Source organism: Anarrhichthys ocellatus, unplaced genomic scaffold (assembly GCF_004355925.1).
Source record: "Anarrhichthys ocellatus isolate YVR2014 unplaced genomic scaffold, GSC_Weel_1.0 scaffold29, whole genome shotgun sequence".
Lineage (NCBI taxonomy): Eukaryota > Metazoa > Chordata > Actinopteri > Perciformes > Anarhichadidae > Anarrhichthys > Anarrhichthys ocellatus.
The window spans coordinates 3,541,087-3,562,137 of record NW_022280059.1 but is presented as its reverse complement, the minus strand read 5'-3'; the positions used below and the strand labels follow the sequence as shown (position 1 = coordinate 3,562,137).

The following is a 21,051-nucleotide window of genomic DNA, read 5'->3' as shown; positions in this document are numbered from 1 at the left end:
CAAACCTAGTCTTCTATACTGCAATTTTGTGTTACTTATCGGCTGACACTTACACCAATAACATATTGTGTGTCTTTGCATTGAGTGTAGCTGGTTACTTGTATTACCAGCCATGTTTCCAGAGACAATCAACCAATCTGGCCATTAGCAAATAAATGCAAGAGACAAATACTGTAGAAAAGTGAAGCTTACATTCTGCAACAACATTTCAGCTGAGGTTACTCAGGCTTCAACTATAACAATATTTAAAATATAGATAAGGGAATACAGACGAAATCTTGTGTTAACTTCCAGAGATTTCTGTCGTCTTACGGTGTATATTGCGCAGCCTTAACTTACTGTAAACATCACATTGAAGGTCACTCTAACTCTTTTAATCCAATCTAATCAAATGAATTGCTAACTTTGTGTCACTTTGTATCCGTTTTGTTTCATTAGCTTTCATTTGAGATGGTTTAACTTTCCCGACAGTTCATGCAGAGGTGCATGTAATTACAGTGCTATCTAAAATGTGTCCCCTCATAAACCCTCGGTATAACAGTATGGCTTAAAGAAATACAGAAGCTAAGAATTAGAATAAGCATGTTAATCCTGAGTTAGCACAAAGCCGGTTGTACTTTATCACCGATCACAGACTGCGTGTTTCTCTGGGTCTGAATGTGTATTAGTAGGACAAGGAGCTGGATGGAACAGCAGTCCTCCTGTTTCTACTGGTTCAACACACACACACACACCCCTCTCACCCCCCTGAGGCAGTCGAGGAGTCCAACCCTGGCATTGCCCCAAGACATGAGGGGCAGCTGTGTTTCTCAGGCAAAGAGCTGGAGGAGCTCTCCTCACCCTCCTCCCCATTTCCTGCCTGCGCCGCCTGCCTCCCCATTCCTGGTTTTCTGCCTCCGCACAAAAGCAGAGCACACTTGATGTTGTGAAGGGTTACTGCCCCCTCCTTTGGTAAAACCATGAAGAAGCTAACCGCTTACTGTCTTCAGAGAAAAAAAAAATATTACAAGATAAAGAGAAAGAAAGAGAGGGAGCAGCAGAGACCCAGAACGCTCTAAGTTCAGACTGGGTGACACTTGTTAGGAGTTGCATAACAAGACATTTACTGGAATCAGGGAGCCGCAGGCCAAAGTCTGGTGCCACTGGTTAGTCAGCGGAACTGTGAGGCACTGTGTTAGAGATATGTGGGACGCTAGCCTCCTGTGTGTGTGTGTGTGTGTGTGCGTGTGTGTGCGTGAGTGTGCGCGTGTGCGTGTGTGTGTGTGTGCACATAACCTGGGCCTCATAATTAAAGCCCTGCTGCTGGCAGATGCACAGACACGATGGCAGGCCGACAGGCCGACACAGGGAACATTCCTGCACGGGGCTTTTATATCTTTTTTTTATTGTGGTGTGATATTTTGACTTTCCTTCTCTCCCCAGCTGATTTCAATCCAGTATCTCCTTCCAGTGGCTTTTTTTTTGCCCCCCTTTTGCTTTTCGTATCACTTTGTGCTTTGATGTGCCGAATCACCATAGCTGGTACACCATGCTGGCACAAAAAGCAGCTGTGAGTATTGATGAATCCTACCTGTTTGATAGGAGGAGTGCAATAATGAGTATTTTCATTGTCAGTGAGAAGAACCAGTGAATGTTGTTATATATATTTTTTCAATGAATGGTCTTAAATGATCAAAATGTTGCTGCTAATTCAGTAACAGTTCAACTGACTAATTGGTTCAGCATGAGTAGACCCACCTGTGTTCGGTGTTTTTGGCTCAGCGTGGTATGAAAATGTGATGACGATGAGTGGAAAATACTGTGATGTTGAAAGTGATGTAACTGTGCCCATCCACACTGATCGGATTAGGCAACAGTGTGGAACCTACAGTAGCCCCGCAGATTATTTCACAACCACATGTTGTCCTTCTGTCCTGTGTTTACTTGTTTACCTGTCGGGCCCACGGCTTCAGTACTCCCTGTTGTTGTCTGTCTCTCATTTCCTCCACCAAGAAACATTTTAGGATATTAATGACCCAACAGGCTGAAATTAAAAAAAGAGGTGAAAGAGCAGGTCAGTGTGGCGCAGCAGGGATATCGAATGGTGTTGATGTCTGCGTGTGTACATGTTTGTTTATTGATGGATCTAGCCGTTCTCTAGCTTTAAAGTTGCATAACTGCAACAAGTATTCATAATTTGTTCCATAACAGCGATGGTCCGGAATGCCATGGGAGGAAGCCACCGGGCAACGACAGAAGCTGTGAGAAACACATACCACACACAGGGGATCATGTCTGTCTGAGTTGAAAAGGCTTCATCGTTGTTATTATTTGAATTTGACACATTGTGTAATTTGAGCTTGACTGTATGCTTACTGAGCTGAGGAGTAATGGCTAACGATGCTATAATTGATATTTTCAGCCTAAGTTAGTGACGCAGCTGGTGCTACGACTGGTACCTTCCCACTTATACAGCCTATCTCATTGGAAAGGACCCAGGAAAATCCCAGCAAAGTGCCCCTTTCATTCAGTGAAATGAAACAAATCATGTGTATACAGTGTTTCCACCCACCCCAGACACTGGCATCACACAAACCCGCAGCAGCCCTGCCAGAGTTTTGTTTTATCAGTTCTTTTTTTTTTTGGCTGTGGACCAGAGGACAGATCATTCAGTGAGTGTGGAGTCCAGTAACTGCACAGAGTGTATAAGTGATTTAGAAAAAGATAGCAGCAGAGCGGAGCGCCTCATTCAACAGGACAGAGGAAAGGTGCCCACGCATGCTGCTTTACTCTGGAGTATAAAATAAGAGTTGACATCCAGCAGCGTGGTCAGGTAAACAGTCATGTAGGATGACTCAGATTGTTTTCTTTTTCTCAGTGCGGGTTTGGTAGTAGCAGGCTGAGAGCACGTGATCGTCTGTTTTGGCAGAGGGTTTGCCCAGGCACGGCTTGTTTGTGTGTCACCGAATACGCTGTTGCTCTGTCTGCCGCCACAACTTCTCATCAGTCAGAACATTTGGAAAATTCTCCTGTGGTGGTTAGCTGAAAGACCTCTGCGGTGTTTTACAGTGTGTGGATTTCGGATAATTTCACCATTCAAACGAGAAGTGAAAGCCCTCAACGCTTCTTCGTCCATGAAAAAAATGTGGCGTCCTATCAGTTTCTCATAGCTTTTGTGTGCATGTGAACCAGCTGCAGACACGCCGGGAGTGAGCAGAGCAACACTTTTTACGGGACCGCTCACTGCTGAGGGCCCCAAACCACAGGCATTACCCAGACCCACATTGTTGGGCAATTCCCGCCCTAAGGCGATTAAGCACGGTGCCTGTCAGACTGGTCGGGCATTATCACACAATCACACAGGCATTCAGGCGTGTGTGATTGTGTTCACATACATGAACGCTCACAGGGGCTCTGTAGCTGGCTGGCATGGGCAGGAATTTAAATGCACACTTTTAATCAGAAGTGCCGTCATGAGTGTGCGTCAGACAGCAGGTTACCCACTTTTGTTTGTTTGTAGCCGCCCTCAGGAGTGTTCACTTTAGGTTTGCATTGGTGTAGCAACAATGCGGCACTATTGTCTGTGTTGTATAGCGAGGCTCTTGGATGACGTAGTTTTTATAAAAGAAACACCTCACGGGGCTGAGGAGAGGTTACCAGCAGCTCGGTTTCACTTGACATTAGCTTCTACTAGCACATACCGCATAGACTAAAAAAACAAAATCACGTCTAAGATTGATTTCGGTAAGCTATTTCCAAAGCAATGATGAGGATGTCCTTATTTGGTCACCATGACTGATGGCCGAGAGAGACAAAAGTGTAGTTTTCCTGATTTACGTATGCCCGGGGTACTGCGAGATCCTGTTCGGTTTGAGGGCGGCATCTTTAGTTCCCATTAAGGGTTCCTGTGTAGGAAATGCAGCAGTGCCAGTCAGGCAGATTTGACATGTAGCCACACGTGGACTCATTTCTTTCTCTCAATGAATCATCCATCTCCTGTCATTGACTAGAGAGAGAAAAGGAATCCTGATCCGTTGACGACACTGGGTTTTGTGTCTCATTGTTCTCATTGTTTTAAAGACTCTGTCGTTTGGAATTTTACTTCGCAAAAGGTGAGAAATATTCGAAGAAAACAAATGCCATCGTCTACCATGGTGCCATTTTTGCATCTGTGCATATACCCACACATCTTCCATCCAGCATTAATATTGGAGATGAAATACTGTTGTTGAGCCGATATTGTATTTCTAATGCAACTCACCATGTTACCCTATCTCTCTCTCTCAAGTTAAAAAACAATCTAAATCCTATGATTATGGTTATGATTATATGATATGATAAATGTAATGTTCCATATTACACAGGAATAAACAGTTGGTCCTTTGCCATTACTGTTGTGACCAATATCTGTTTATTACCTATGATAGTACATCGTAGTGATAGTGATCAGCACATGTAGTTGTCTGCAGCGATTGCATGAATTATCTCACAAATTTCTCAGTAATCTGTTACTTCTCTCTTCCTCCACCTCCTCCTCTAATTTGCAAATTGCAGCCCCTGGCTGACAGGAAGTGGGTGCTAGGAAAGAAGCGCGACGTACGCAGTACCAGGGCGGTGATGTCATGAGCAGAGGAAGCAACGCTGAGTGTGACGCCAGATTCTGTCGCTTCCTTCTCTTCCACTGTTTCACTCAGAGCTGGGAAATGAAATGAATCAGTGCGATTGCTTATCGTTCCTCTAAATCATTGCTTTAAATTCTCATATTGAGACATTGTGGTTCACATTTGACATAATCAGCTAAAAAAATACTGTACTGACATCAGTTAAAAGGGAAGTAAATGCTGGAGTGAGGCTTTGGTTTGCTCATGTATGGCTCCTGCCCTGACCTGTACTGGTGCCAGATTGATGATGGCCCCTTTGACTAGGATGCCAAGTCCAGGTCTCAGTGCCCTGGTTTAATGTCACACTTGCTATCTACTGTCCCTCAGAAAAATGTGAGATCCAAACCATGAACGATAAGGTTTTTTTAAGTATTCATAAGATATGATTTTGAATGTTGGGCAGCATTTCTGTAGTCATACATCTCAATCTACTAGTTCCTAATTGAAACAATAACGACACCTTTTTCATCTTTTTTTTCTGTGACTACTGAGGACTTCTTTCAACAAGCAAAATAAACACATCGTAGCACAATGCTGCTGTTCTCATTTTATTCATGTGTTGAACGTGTGTCATCGAATGGCGTTGGTGTAATAGCAACAAGGCCAAATAACAAGGACGCTGGTGATAATTAAAAAAGGAAATAGCAACAAGTGTTAATCAGAGCAATGTGTTCATGTTAAACACTGTGCTGTGCATCGCACAAACACACAAAGATAATTTTTTTAAAGATAACCGTGAAAAAGTCAGTTTCTGTTAAAACACTTGTTAAATAAAGCTGTGAGCTTCACATACTGTATATTTATTTATTTTGTGTCACTGTTTTTTCCTTTTCATAATGAGCTTGTGAAAAAAAGAATTTGATCAAAGGACTGTAATGACGCACTACATCTCGTAAGGTTTCTCTATAAGTTTTTTTCAATTTTTTCTCAGAAAACTGTTATTTGTGGCAGAGCATGAGTCATGCTAGTTCTACAGGTAAGTGCATCACAGCCCATCGTGCAGACTGCATCATGGACGTATCAATAGGAGAGTCAAAAGGAAAGAAAGCAAAGAAGAATTTTTAAAGAAATCCTTTTTTTTATGAAAAACAACATCATGGTTGCTTGTGACTTCAGACTATCAGTATCTCATTTGGTAACATAATTGACGATAATGTGCCCTCATTAACACTTTTTAACGTTCTAACATGCTTGTTTAAATTCGGTGACATTTTTGCTGTTCAACAAAAGAGCTGCACTTTTTTAGAAAACAATCCATATTCAAACGGTGTGGGTGGTCGTTTTTCTTTTATTTCACTACTTTTACTCATTACTAATATGGTTGGTATACTGTTTTTTCCCCTAATAAAAACGGTGCAGAAGTGCACTTATTTATATCAGCGCCAACAGAGTAATAAAACAACACAGAAACTCTGTAACCGGTCGGAGAGTTATTGTTGGAATCAACATCCATCCATAAAAACAGCTCGGGGATATCCCCGTGTTTGCCAGGTTGCACTGGGGTAACAGGCTTGTAAATATAAACGCTCCCCTCCCTCTCACCTGTGGTGGGTCAGACCTATGGATGCAGGCCGCCACACAGGCCCCCAGCAGTGGTCCACACACTGCATCTTTATCCGGGCGGAGCATGCAGGCAGCAGCAGCCCGGCCCAGCCGCTCCGCTGATCCAGAGGCGAAAAATATCCGCACTCCACAGACACAACTCTGTGCATTTACAGGCTCACATTGTGTTGCACATAGCAACACGTGCATATTTCAGCATGGTAAGCTTGGCCAGCACAACCCGGTCCCTGTCCGTATACATGAGCTGTGTGCTGCCTAATTCTGAGTCAGGATTGCCCATTGCCGTTAACACGCTGCTGGGACATTATTTGAAAAGTATGTGCAGCAGTTATCATGAGCAGCTTATGAATAGTCTAAAGAAGATACAAAATGTAATGTGAATAATTCAATCAGTCACCCTCTTTCTTTGCAGCCAACGTTTATGGACCTTGCAGGTGACATAAGAGCAGTGTGAATAATCAATTAAACACTATAAATACATTGCTTTTCTTATAGCATTGAATAACAACTAACCGAAGTGAAGTACAAACATTTGAAACTTGTCACGCGTTGACATTTTTTGAAGATATTTTTACTTCTGAGAGTTATAGTTGAAGTTGAAGCACTGAAAAGTGTCATTTGAAGCGTAAGCATTAAAAGGAGTTGAAGCGACAGTTGAGTTAGTGATGATAAAAGCAGTTGATGTGTCAGCTGAGGGTTAAAACTAAACTTTCAATAACTCATTTCATTCATTTTTTTGCTTGCTTAGTTGTTTGCTTTGTAACAGAAACTTGTATAATGACAACATGATGTGATCAAATCGAAGGTCAATAACTGATATTGAATTATCACCACGCTGTGTGTAAGAAACAATGAAGTCCACAGTTGTCATTTTTTAAACAACAGTACCTTAAGCTGCTACATGCAAATATTCAAATTGCCTACTTGGACATCGTCATGACGTAAGAAGATATTTGATTTCTGTTAGCTTTCTGAGATGAAACTTAGAATTTAGCAAACATGAATTAGATATTATTATTGTCTCTTGCACCAGTCTTGTAGATGTTAATTGCTGTAGAATTGTCTGTTGGCATCTTCATCTCCTTTTCTAATTGACCTGGTGTAATGAAACGGGGAAGCGCAAAGAACAGATTGGATTTAAGGTTTACAGCCAAAGAACACAAAACGTTCTGCCTTCTTTTCTTAAACATCAACTGTTTTGAAAGATACGATTTACTTACTCACTCGTTCAGCCAAGTTTTCTTTCAGAGCAATTTGGCCAAATGGTCAGACCTTGGCCAAACAAGAGGACATGGCAGATGATTTATTATTCTCTCACCAAGTTCTGTTTGTTTAGATCCATAATGGGGGCAAGTCATATGTGGGGAAGTGTTTCTAAGATGTACAGTAAGAGCTTTATCCGCCATTGTGATTCTGCTGGAAAAGCCTACCTGAACAAGGGCCCCCTCTTTCCTTTTTCCTCTTGTTTTGCCCAGTCAGCCTACAGAGTTTTGATTAGGAAGTACTGGCTCTTGAACCCACTGTTTGCTTCAGCTAGTCCCTTGCATTGCACCAACCAGGGCCTCATTCTGCAGCGTTTTGCATAGAAACCAGAGGCATCAATGGGATCAGTATCAGGACTGGCCAGCTCTTCCTGTGCGGAAACAATGCAGCAGGAAGTTCGCTAATAGCCCCTCTACTGCGCCACTCGTGTCACACTATCATACGGCGGTGAAAGATGCTGGAGTGTCAGTGGCTTTGCTGCTTCTCACCTTATGCACAGAACCACTCAAGGACTATTTATCATTTGTCTGCAGCTTCTGTGAGACCGATCAATCCTAAGCTTAACCAATCATCATCCGCTCAAGCTTCCAAGTTTAGCTGAGTGTGTGTGTGTGTGTGTGTGTGTGTGTGTGTGTGTGTGTGTGTGTGTGTGTGTTTTGGGGGAGGGCGGTTGGTTCCACTCAGATTCCTTGCAGAGGATTGTGAAAAAGAGATCCGGCCAAGAGGCCGTCAGTAAATACATTTGCAGACAGATTTGCATCTCCATGACTTGTGTTTTCTGCCCTTTCCATCTGTGCTATATGATGGTCTTGTTACTCAGCATCTCACAATGGCCATTTTAACCTTTTTAAGGGAGAACTTTCCTGGAAGTCATAGCCTGCCCCTAAAGTGAATTTAAGGAGATTGACACTGAGCGCTCTGTGTTCCGGGCCTCCACTCTCGCCTCTCTTTGCCAAATTGAATAATTGGAAGTTGACGTCAGCGGGTGAGAAGGGACCCTTTTTTGCTGCAACACGAGTGTGAGATCAGCGGTGGCCATTAGTGTACGTGCATGATGTCCCAGAGGAGCACGTGAAAAGGACAAGGGAGGAATAGAAGACTGGGAAGGGGGTGGGATGGAGGCCGAGGGCAGAGATGATCTATTTCTGGTTCAAACCATGTCCTGGGGTCAGATTCCATTTTTAATCTGGGACTGCTTTTAAAAACAGAAATTGTGGCCAAACAGACTTATTTTTATATCACTGCGAACAGTGACACATTTATGCGTTCCCAACCAGATAAACCCGAGGCGCCGCCGCTGTGTTGCTCGCTGCTACGCAACATTAATGACAACAGTCATTTCCTTTTCTACAGACTGTTTTAATGAAACCGAGGGTATAAATAATCTTTTTAAAAGGCCCGGCGCTTTACATTTCCTGTGCTCTGCTTTTTATTTCCACTGCCTTTTATGATCATTGATGTATTGACTTTAGTAAATAGGTCAGTGATTATCACTGGTCAGTTCAATATTGGTGCTGATGATAACTTATCAAACTGCAAACACATGAAGTCATCGCAGTCTATTCAGATTGCTTTGTGAATGTGGTAATGTGAAGGTGGATTGCTTTATTTTCCATGTGTGTGTGTGTGTGTGTGTGTGTGTGTTAGAGAAAGAGACAGCCAGATTTCTTGTGTGTATCTGATTATATATGAAGATCAGACTGTAACAGTTTCCTTTTATTTTCAATAAAACAACAGTAAAATGGCAGTAGATCAATACTGTTGAAGCTATACCAGCTCAAACTATTTCCTCGGTGACCACATATGCTATAACTCAGCAAGGGGAACTTTAGGTGCAGACTCTTGCAAATCAAGTTGTTTGATCTTGTATTTATTGACCATTGTAATAAATAAAAAAATCCCCCAGTTAAACAACCAGTCAGAAATTCAATAAAGCAAAAATCCCCCCAAAAAACAAATTATATTTGATTTATCGCAGTTTTAGGTAAGTTGGTCTAGAAAGCTTTCCGAAAATATATTTGAAGTTGGGTCGACTCATGGTACTGTATCTTTAGCCAAGAACAAGACCTGACTCTGAAAATAACTATTACCTCTTGCTTATGTTTGTTGTGCTCTTTCCCTGGCTGCAGGGGTTTTCCCTCTGATCAGCCTCTCGCCAGTTCACCACAATGCGCCACCTTTAGCGAGCGCACCTGATTTCCTAATCTATTGGGATCAGTTGTAATGGACACTACAGAATACTAAGTATATCTGACATGATGGGGAAAAAACCTGCCGCGGGTGTGTCTTTCGATGACTTTGTGATTCCCGTGAGTGGTAGTTCCCCGTCACCAGCTCACCTGGAGCTGTGTGCGCTCAGCCCTTATGCTGCTGTTAAGCGGGCAGTCTGCTGAGCTGGTGTTAGGCTAATAACGGGTTTACGTGTTTTCTCTCTCAGCCACATTGCTCAAACTCAGCCAGGCTCAGAACAAGGTTCCAGACATGACCAAGCTACAGCTTTAGGGATACTTACTTTGGTGGTTAGAAGTGGTGCACTACACACTCTATAGGTTACCCTCTTCACACCCGCAGACATTACACAGAAAATAGCTAGTTACAGTGCAGGAACACACCTGGTGTTCAGTCTGAAACGTGGGTAACTAAAGGTGAAGAGGCCTGTTCAGGAGGACACCTTTTCTATGATGAGTTCAGTGGAAATAGTGCAGGGAAACCACATTTTGTTTTCACTATCACTGGTTCTATATCTCTGGTACATGTAAGTGAAACCTCTCAGAGAACTGTTGGCGTGTGAGCTCGTATCTGCTGCTCGCTTTCAGTCAGCGAGGAGGGCGCATTGCTGCAGACGCTTTATACCTATAGCTGTATGGGCTTTGCAGCTGAGGTTTCACTTGTGGCTTCACTTGATTCAAAGCAGCCCTGCAAGTAGGTGGTGTTCGCTCATCTGGGGATTTTTTCAGCCGACGAGTTGACATTTGAGCAGCTCTGAGAGCGGCAGCACCTCGGACTGCCTCCAGGTTTTTCTGCAGGTACTTTGCGTCTGTCTGCTGGAGAAAGTAGAAGAGGACAGGGGGGAGGAGTGGTGAAGGGAAGGGAAACAGAGGAGATGAGGTGAGAAGAAAGGAAACAGGATGAGGAGAGGAGAGGACAAGGAAGGAAACAAGATAAGGAAATGTAGGAGTTGGAAGGACAAGGACAGAAGGTGAAGAGGGAAGAAGAGAAGGAAGGAAACGAGATAATGAAAGGAGAGGAAAGGACAAAGAAGGAGAAGAGAATAGAAGAGAGGAGATTAAAATGAGTAGGAATGAAGTGAGAGCAAACCAGGCGAGAAGGAGAGAAGAGGAGATTAACAGAAGGAAAGGAGACGAGGAATAAAGAGAAGGAGAGGTGGAGAGGGTGATGTACTGAACACTGTGGCCTTTCAGTAGTGCTGCCAGTGAGGGAGTTTAAACCAGCACAGTGTGTTCTTTACTGATGCACGCTCACTCTGTCACACACACAACCCCTCTTTCTCTATTTCTCAAATAGCCTACCCCCACATTCTCTCACACACACGCACTCACACCACCCAGACGTCCTCACTGCAGCCACTGGTTGAGTCATGACGTATCCAGTCATGTAATTCAGTTTCAGCAGTCACACGACAAGGTGAACATTACTTTTCATATATTGTGACATCAGGGATTAGTGCCTGTTGCTAAACATAAACTCTGTGGGGGTGGGGAGTTAGAGGAGGGGGACCAAAGTTAAATTTGTGCTGTCCACTCGGCTCACGCCGCTGTGGCTTTCACATTCCATGCCTTTTTCTCCGCCTCGTGACCGCCACGTTTCCTGTGAGGCAGGAAGTCAGCTCTGTTTCCTGTCACAGTCCTCTTTCATGTGGCCACTTCCTCGTGTTTTGCCAGCGCCGCTCTGTTGACTCTGAGAACAGAGGTGGTGCTCCGTGCGGTGGGCTCAGGCAGAACAGAGTAAAGTCTTTTTTTTATTATCCCTGGCTACATGAACTAGCCTTCAGAGATAACGTCAGGTTACTACCTGTTTTCCAATGATTAAATTCCTCAGTGCAACAAAAAGGGTTATATTGACATTACTATGTAATAAATTGCAAGCAACATTATGTATTTATATTAGTTTGCAGGCTACTTCATCTCCATGCAATATTTTATGTCTGTTCCAAAACTGTCTCCACCGTCTATTTTTGAGATGGGACGGTGTTATTGTCATATTTTTATACAACACAAGATAGGTCCGTCCTCGTGCGACGGTAATCAGAGTTCAGCTCTGTGAAATGGTGTTTTGTAACCTTGCTGAGGAATGTTGATTGTGATGGCTGCCTGGCTGGGAATCCTGCCTTTACTGTTTCCTAAGAGATACTAACAAGTTGGCTCTGATTACGATTGAACTTTGCACACAGTGATCAGCTGGAATGTTAAGATTCCTGTGTACTGCAGAGATAAATCAGTGACACATACAGTCCCTGAATCCGAAAGAAACAGGCTTTTAATTTGTAAATGTCCGTGTGTGTGTGTGTGTGTGTGTTCGGGACATTAAGTGTAGTATGACTGTGTGTTCATGTCTGTGTCTTCATCCCAAATCGCGTTTTCAAACCACAACAACACTGGCTGCAGTGAAGAGAGTAAGAGAATCAAAACCATACTACGCTGCTGTTTGTCGTACTGCCAGTGCACTAAAACCATGAGCTCTCTCACACACACACACACACACACACACACATTGGTAGACGAGGCTTTTCCATTGGCCCCACCAGACACCCTCAGCCACACTCCCCACACGGCACACCAAGTTCTGCCGAGTTCTGGTATTTCCCATCAGAGCAGTTTTTATGACCCCTCACTTGTACTCCCTCTCTAACATCAAGACTTTTGAACTGGTTCTTCAATGTTCTCCAGAATCACAGCACACAGGGTATTGACTCTGACGTAAGCCAAAATAGAAAACCAGAGCCTCCGAAGTGGAGACTTTAGCCATGAGTTTCTCCTTCCTGTCATCAGGAAGATATAGGGCTGTAACAGGACGTCCCGGCGTCTGCACTCACATTGCAGTCATTCCTTGTTGCAGCACAGCTGAAATTACCAGCGCTCTTAGCGGTCATGGAAAGGAGAGGCTCATGACCAGGCTTTACTCTTCACATTTTGCCAGCGATGTGCACGCGGAGGAGTGGGGAGAAAAGCATTTGTTAGGCTAATCAGGGAAGGGCCTTGGCCAGACGTTACTGTGCATGTGTATCGCCGCTCCGATCATGCAAACTAGCTCGAGACCATTGGCTGAGGCAGCCGGGTCATTTGATTCAGAATTTCATTCATTTGTGAAGGACCAGTGTTCATGCGGGCCCCCATGTGCCCAAGCGCCTGAGGTCCTCCAGAGTGGAGCGAAAAGAGGTGGAGAGAAGGAAAAGTAGGAGATTTTACAGAAAAAAATGAGAGACATGAAAATGAAAGAGGATGTTATGGCTGGAATGGAAGATAATAGTATTTGATACAGCAGATTAGTCAAATAATTGATCCGTCAATTGTCTGAAAATGACAATTCTGTTCATTGTTTAAAGGGAGGCTATTTCACTCGTGGAGGTCAGTTTACATATCACGAGGAGTCCGACTCAAACAGTTGTATAATGTCTTTGGTGAATCTAAAATTTTAGAAAATACTAAAAAAAGATGGCATCAAATTGAATTATGGGAAATGCAGCATTTTACCAGCTTGACCCACGGCCTCTTCTCTTTCAATTCATCTTTTGAAATGTGTCTCTTGCAAGTCTACCAACTTTATGGAAGTGTACCACTAAATGGCTGCAGAGCACCTCTTTCATCTTTGAAGTCATTTGCTCCGTGTCTCAGTTTTATATCATTATAAAATGAATAGCTTTGTTTTTGGACAACGTTGGACAAAACATGCAACTTCAAGACATCTTTTGAGGCAATGAAAAACTGTGACTAGCATTGTTCACGAATTTCAGATTTTTTACTACTTTTAATACTTAGTCAAGAAATGAATTAACAATGAAAAAAATCTCGTCCCACAATGGAGTGGGACGAGATTGTTGAGATGGTAGAGATGAGGCGAAGCAGAGGTGAAGGCAGAGCAGAGGGGCAGACTGTGAACCAGATGTGAAGCAGTGACTCACAGCAGGAACAGGCTTGGTGACTTCGACCACTATGCACGCTAAGCTCTGCATGAGTGTGTGTGCGTCGGGAGTTCCAGCCTTCCTTCCAAAACAACAAGCTTTACACATGCACAGTAACGTCTGGCCAAGGCTCATTACTTCATATTGTGGCCCGGACGCACAACGATCCAGAGCCAAAGAGTGTAAATTACCCTCTGAGGGTTAAATGGTCACTTCAATAACAGTTTGGACAGATTAAGCGTTTGAAAATCATAACAGGAAAAAAAAACAAATGAAGTGTTCCAGTACAGTAAAGTAGGAGAGAAATGGTGTCTCTGTGTCTGTGGTTTGCTTAGCAGACGTTTGCCCAATATTCTCGCTCTTGTTTGCGGTGTTTTAATACTGCTTCACTGGCTTCCTGCATAAAAATTTGTTTTTCCACTGGGGGTGTCACTAAGCAACGTTGGAGCGCGGTATTAATGTGTCGGTTTTACTCCATTTCATTCTGTGCTGGTTCAGACAAAACACATAGTCAGGTGGAATGTGAGTTGTTATAACGGTGTTTTAAAATGAACCCCTCGGTTTTTGTGAAGGAAATAAAGGCCCTCGTGTAGATCAATCCTTGTTCTGGTCAGGATGTATTGCTCATGGAGTAAAACATATTGACATCTATTGTGTATGTGTGTGTGTGTGTGAGTGTGTGTTTGTGCACATGCGTGTCTTTGAATTGCACACGGCATTAGATTGTTGAGTGACCTTAAAAAGCTCCACTTTCTCCTCTGTAAGTCAGCTGTCAAGCCAGGTGTGTTTTTAAAAAAGAACCACCTGTACGGATGGATTTGCACTTGTATGCTAAAACGGATCTGAGGTGTTCTGAGAAAAGGGCAAACTCAAATCTGTTGTCTACTGTCTGGTTTGTCTGCCTCTCACCCAGCCTCCCTCTTTCTCCCTCTCCACCCAGAACTCCATTCGACACAACCTGTCGCTGCACAGCCGCTTTATTCGCGTGCAGAATGAGGGCACGGGGAAGAGCTCGTGGTGGATGCTGAACCCGGAGGGCGGCAAGAGCGGCAAGTCCCCGCGACGCAGGGCAGCCTCCATGGACAACAACAGCAAGTTCACCAAGAGCAGAGGAAGAGCAGCTAAGAAAAAGGTAGATAAATAAATAATCCAGCTAAAGCTTTGGTGGCCCAACATCGCTGACTTCAAATGTTTGAACCGTGCCAAGATTTTCATCATAATGTGTCATGACAAAGACCAAAGAGATTTTGGTAATATTCTAACCCTAAATTGGTCCGTCCTTGGTCCTTAATGGCTACATTACAGTTAAATACAATGCTCTGGATTTATTATCTTAGTAGAGTTAAAGGAAAGTTAACTAAGAATAAATTAGGTCATATTCACACTTCTAACCTCGTTTCTTATTGTTTCTTAAAGTCGTCATGTCTGTAAACATCCCTTGAAAAGCTATTCTCAAGATATTATGACTTTATTGATACGGTATTTAGCGAGAATACTTATACTACTATATACTATACTATATAATCTTTTCTTTAATAACATCCCTTTGTCGTATTGCCAATGGTATCTGCCCAAAACATATGTTGCACTGACTGTCTCTGGCACATACAGTACACTGAGAGTCTCTTTGTCTCCCCACAGCTGTCTCTGCAAGGCGGCCCTGACGGAGGCGCAGACAGCCCAGGCTCCTACTCCAAGTGGCCTGGCAGCCCCAACTCCCACAGCAACGACGACTTTGATGCATGGAACAGCTTCAGGCCTCGGACCAGCTCCAACGCCAGCACTCTGAGCGGTCGTCTCTCGCCCTTCATGCCCGAGGACGACCTCGGAGAGGCAGACGTGCATATGGGCTACCCGGGAGCCCCCGGGGCCAAGATGACAGCCACCCTGCCCAGTCTCACAGAGATGACAGGCTCTCTGCGACACGGCTCTGAGAATGTCATGGAGAACCTTTTGGACAACCTGAACTTGCTCTCGCCCAACAACTCTCAGGTTGGAGGAGGGGCGACGACCCCTGGCTCCTCCCAGTCCTCTCCCTCTCCGATGATGCAGCCGAGCCCTGGGTACCCCGCTTACAGCTCCCCCAGCATGTCCGCGCAGCCTCAGCAGGAGTACCGCAAGTGTGTGTACGGCCAAGCGGGGATGAACACCCTGTCGTCCATGCCGCTGCAGACACTGCCAGAGAGCAAGCCCAGCTTCGGGCCCAGTATGGGCCAGTACAGCTGCCCTGCGGGTCTTCTGAAGGAGCTGCTGACGTCAGATACAGACCAGCACAGTGAGCTCATGCCGTCTGTGGACACCGTGGTGTCTCAGTCCAGTGGAGGCTGCATGCTGCCGCCGTACAGCAGCAGCCAGCATGCAGCCAAACTCATGGGTGGAGGGAACGGTCACCCGCATGGTCTTGCTCACACTCACCCCCGCAGTGTGCACAGCCAAGCCCCGGTCACGTCACCGGCCATGAATGCCCGCTTGCTCATGTCCCTGAGCCACAGTGGGGGTCCCACGCGTTTGCCCGCAGCCAAAAGCCATATGCAGATGCCTTATGGCCTCTCCAGCCACCTCAGTGCAGGAGGCATGCCCGGTGGCTTCTGCCCTCTCAACACCAACGGATACGGCCGACCAGGCCTGCCACAGCCCTTGCACCCGGAGAAGCTGCCCAGCGACCTGGACGACATGTCCATCGAGAAGTTTGAGTTTGACATGGAGACGGTCCTTCACGACACCCTGATGGACGGGGACTCCCTGGACTTCAACTTTGAGCCAATGGTGACCCAACAAGGTTTTTCCCACGGAGTGAAGACCACTACGCACAGCTGGGTGTCAGGGTAGAAACTGTAGTGCTTTTGCTGTTTGGCAACAATCGGAACTCATTTGAGACACACACAAAAAGTGTATCTTAGGATGTTTAATCCTCAACCCAACTTCACCTGCAGTCCATGTCCCATCCATCAACATTTCTGTTTCAAAAATACTTATCACTTCAGCAGACTGAGACTGGTCGTGATCAGCTGAGGACGCATCTCCATTAGAGCCCTTGAACTGCTGGAGATGATATCATAATTATCTTTGAAATATCAAATAATTTGTACAAACTAAGTGCCAAACAATTTGCCTTAACATAAGAGCCAAACTGAAACACACCTCTCTGGTTTACTCATCAAGGTTGCAGCGATTTCTTTTTTTGCAAGTGACACTGCCAACTACATCTCATCATCAGCAGCAGCGGCACGATCTGTAGAGGTGCACCAACTCAAACCGTGATGTTTACTGTGTGTCCACAATCAAGCTTTTTGTATGTACAGTGTGGTGATAATTGATTACCACTACGGAAGAATTATGAAGGTAATCCGCTCATGGGTTTGTGGACTGACACGATGTAAAGTGAGAGACTTCTCAAGGGATCCTCGGATCATGTTACATAATAACTCATTTTTGTTATTGCCTGAATGTACATAGCGTCATCATACAGTTTGTCAAATCAGGCCTCTTAGTGTATTTTCTAAGAGTGTAAATAGTGTTTACAGAGCGGAAGCAAAAGTCGAGGCAGCAGAAGTGAGCCCGCGTTGAAAACTGGATCAGAATCTTTTGAAACACACGTCGAGTGGACAGATCTGTGCTTTAGGAATTCTTCTCAATCGGGCTGTAAAATGGTAACACACTTTCTGATTTCTTGTACATACATTAAGAATGTATATTAAAATGATGTAGTAGATGTTTACTGGATTTAGTATATATTTGAGACCTAAATTATTTGTGGTTAATATAGATTTATTCTAGTGCATAACCTGCACTCAAGACATCAGAATTGTTCTGAGTCATTCGTCACTCTGAACCTTAACACCACAGGGGCCTATTTATTGTGCCTAACAAAGTAGATATCGACTGCAGGCTTGAAGGGTTTTATGTTGTAAATGTCTACGGTCCAGAAGATACTCAAATCCAACAGTCTTGAAGAAAAAGTACAGTGAATTCTTTATTTCCAGTTCCCTGCTTTCACTTTTTTTTTGTAGAAGTCAAGAAGAAACGAGTGACTGTAGATTGTTGTTAGGGTTTCCTGAAAGCTTCGCAGCATTGTGAATGTTCAGAGGTCAAGGCAGGTTGGTGGATAAAAGATGTTCTGTGCTGCTGTTGTTTTCACATCAAGGCCGAGTCGCCTGGGATTGTCATTAAAGACACTGTGAGTATTTAAGCAGCCTGTCCCCCTGTATAGTTTCAGAACTAACCTTTGTCTCTAACGGTTAGTGTGACCGATTAAACTTAGTACAGTACGACAACTTTTTGTCAAAAAAGAGCCGTCTGACGCTATCGATAGCATCGGCTTTATTCTGCTTTTAATGAGACTCCACATTCGCTCTGCCCCTTCTACCTCTACCCATCTCCAAGTCAAATATTCGATAACATAAGGTTTAACATGTGAATTTATAGCTCCGATCATCTTCTTAATAACAAGTCTATTTTAATTTGCCCCTGAAAAGCGCCACTAAGTGTTAAGTATTTTATCTAGCATGTATATTTGCATTTGCAGTCTCGCTTTTCCCACTTATCGCTGTACTAACAATGAGCTTGTCGGCCTGCCAGTGAATTATTACGCCGAGTCAACAAATAGTGTACAGGTTTGTGGTTACCTTTGTGAAGATGGTGTCTGTGAACACGACTGCTTCTGATGAAGTCGACTGGTTCGGTGGCTGAAAGACCGGGTGGTTTAGAGATAGCGAACGTAAACTGCCTATTCTACCTTAATGTTTTTTGCATTATTTATCCAGAAACCACATATATCAGCGTGAGTCTGATCATGTGTTGTAAAGGGCTCTGAGTATGCAGGTTGTCCTACTACTAATGAGTTCCCCTTCAACCAGGGGGGAATGCTTTTTAATTAGTTTGGGTGTTTGGTGGAAATGAAAACTTGCATTCTCCAGATCACTAATGGCACATGATCTGACACAGCAGATGTCGTTTTTTTTAATAAATCCAGGGAGCGGGGCAGGTTTAAGAAGAGTTAAATGAAATTCTTAACATTTCAAAAGGCCGTTATTAAAGAAGCTGCTGTTTGGCTTTGGTGCCAGGTGTTGCCTTTTCTTACCCAAATATACCATCGTGTACTATAGCCAAATTTGCCTTTTGAAGTCAAAGTGATATATTTAGCATTTTTATCATGTGATATGTTCAGAATGAGATATATTTGTGCCGGTCACTTAAGTCAGGATAAACTGTAATGAATCCATGTCGTCAGTGTCACACAGGATTCACTCTAAAAGTAAAAGAGCTATACTAAGTAAATTATATCTCTACATTTTTAAATGATTGAATCTATGCATTGTATTCCTTAATTTTATGTTGCTATTTTCCTTTTCTTTGAACTTATGACAGAGATATTTTATTGTAACATAGCGCTGTGAGATATTATGGTGTTGTTGTTGTCAAAACTCTATGTTCCAGATAGTTATATGGGATAAAAATGAAGTTTATTTAGAAAATAGTATGATGCAGTGATTTAATATGCTAAGCTTTTGTTAACTGACAATGTTGTATTTCTTGTATTTAGCTACAGTTTTTAGAAAAGAGCATCGAAAAGCAAATTACTGAAAAAACAATGTTAAGATATATTGAATTTTTAAAATGGAAAACACAATATTTAGTCTGTCGGAGAAGTCCTGCTCAGAATGCAGTTTCTGGACCAATTTTTGTAATTTTATGAGTAGAAAGATATTGCACTTTTACTTACATATTATGAAAAAGTGCTCCTCGCAACAAGAGGAAGAGTTTCCATTACATATTTTAAAATAAAAAATCTGTTACATTGAATTTATATACAGGAATAAATTGGAATTTTGCTGTGTGATTTGCAATCAATACAAATATGTAACTTGTTCAATATTAATGTATTAAGACCTGAATAAATGTTCTTCTGTGTTAAAGATGTGTCAGATTTGTCATTCAACAATAACAAAGATATTGCATGCAGAAGTTTTGGGTTTGGTACAAACATGATCAAGAGACATGATCTGTCACCATGTGTGCTGAAGAAGGCTGGGAGATGCGGTGGAAAGCTAGTAAGTGGGCTATTGAGCTTACATTATTTTGTGGCATAGAAGCAATCTACTTGGTTGTCTAAAACATCAAGTTGGTGGAACCAAATAAATTACATTTCAGAATAAAAATAAGCAAGGTTAGATTTTTGAATATCAAAAACAAACGCGCAATACATCTATGCAAAAATTACGATTTTTTTTCAAAATCTATAGCTACTAGCAAGAGCTCTGTCATAACATCAGCCACTACTACTACTACTGATTCCTGCCTCCAGAGCAGTAAGAACCTGATTCACTGGTATACCATTTCTCTTCTTTAGCACTGAGTGTTGTAATATCTAAACTGGAGAGCGGCTTTACGGCAGATGATTGTCTGAGGTTGTATGGCCTAAGGTCACATTTCCATCCCAACTAACGAGCCAAGTGACATTTCCAGGTCAAAGTGACTCATGAGTGTTACAACACCTACAGTACTTGACAAGACGTCTATTTAAAGGTGCAGAGGGTTATTATCAAAGTCTAGTAGGATTTTGATATAATGCAACATTGGTTATGTTCGGAATAGAAAAAAAAACGAACAAGTCAAAAAGCCAAAAGCTATATACATTGTCAGCCATCGACCTTTTGCCTGACAATCAAAGAGTATTGTCTTTCATGCAGCGTCCACACTGGAACTAACAGTAAAGTAAGCATTGTCACAGGAGGATAACAGATCCTAGAACAGGAGGTTCAAGGCATGCACAGAGGCTTGTTTTATAAAAGAAAAAAAAAATGATCTACTTGTGTGCTGTACTCCCAGTTCTGGCATCTCATTTCTTCCCATTTCTACAATGATTCCTCCTGGCTTTTTCTTACAGCCACATTCCACACGATGCACCCCCTACCACTGAACCCAGTCACCCCAGACAGCAAACTGCACAGTCTCCCCGGCCCCATAGTGTCTTTGACTTTGAGTTGAGAGTAAAAGATAGCCTTTAACTAGACAAGCCACTGGGGACTAGTCTCATAAAAAGCACCCTGGCTAAGAAGTATTCTTAAGAAGTTGCAGACTAGACTGGTTCCTCTGCTCGACTCTTTGTCTCACTTTAAAATGTTTATCCTCCTGCCCATTCCTGCAGGGCTGAATTTCACACTAAAGAAAGTTTCCGTGAAATGAGAATAAGCGTCAAGGTACCGTTGCTGAAATGAATCCCATCCCAGAAACTGCACGCATAACAGTCAGTTTAGCCACTAGCATGTAGAGAAGAGCTTGGAAGGCCCGACTTAGTTCAAGAAGTGACACTCTGTATGTTTCACCTCCCCCCGTATCAAGGGACAAAAAGTAGTGTTTGCATTTCTTTAAAGTGCACAGCAATGCGGGCCAAAGTTTTGGTGTCAGGGCGAAGTAGGAGGGAGAGGGTAAAGGGGGGGGGGGGGG

The 21,051-nt window shown here is 43.3% G+C and overlaps 1 protein-coding gene across 1 annotated transcript in view; it reads left to right on the top strand.

Moving 5' to 3' along the window:
• Nucleotides 1–19,520, top strand: part of foxo1a (forkhead box O1 a) — a 25,062-nt gene extending 5,542 nt beyond the window's left edge. Inside the window, exons 2-3 of the mRNA XM_031863563.1 lie at nucleotides 14,546–14,737; nucleotides 15,247–19,520. Of these exons, the coding sequence (XP_031719423.1) occupies nucleotides 14,546–14,737; nucleotides 15,247–16,434 (1,380 nt within the window). The 3' untranslated portion in view covers nucleotides 16,435–19,520. The remainder of the gene's footprint in view (nucleotides 1–14,545; nucleotides 14,738–15,246) is intronic.
• The last annotated feature ends 1,531 nt before the right edge of the window (nucleotides 19,521–21,051 follow it).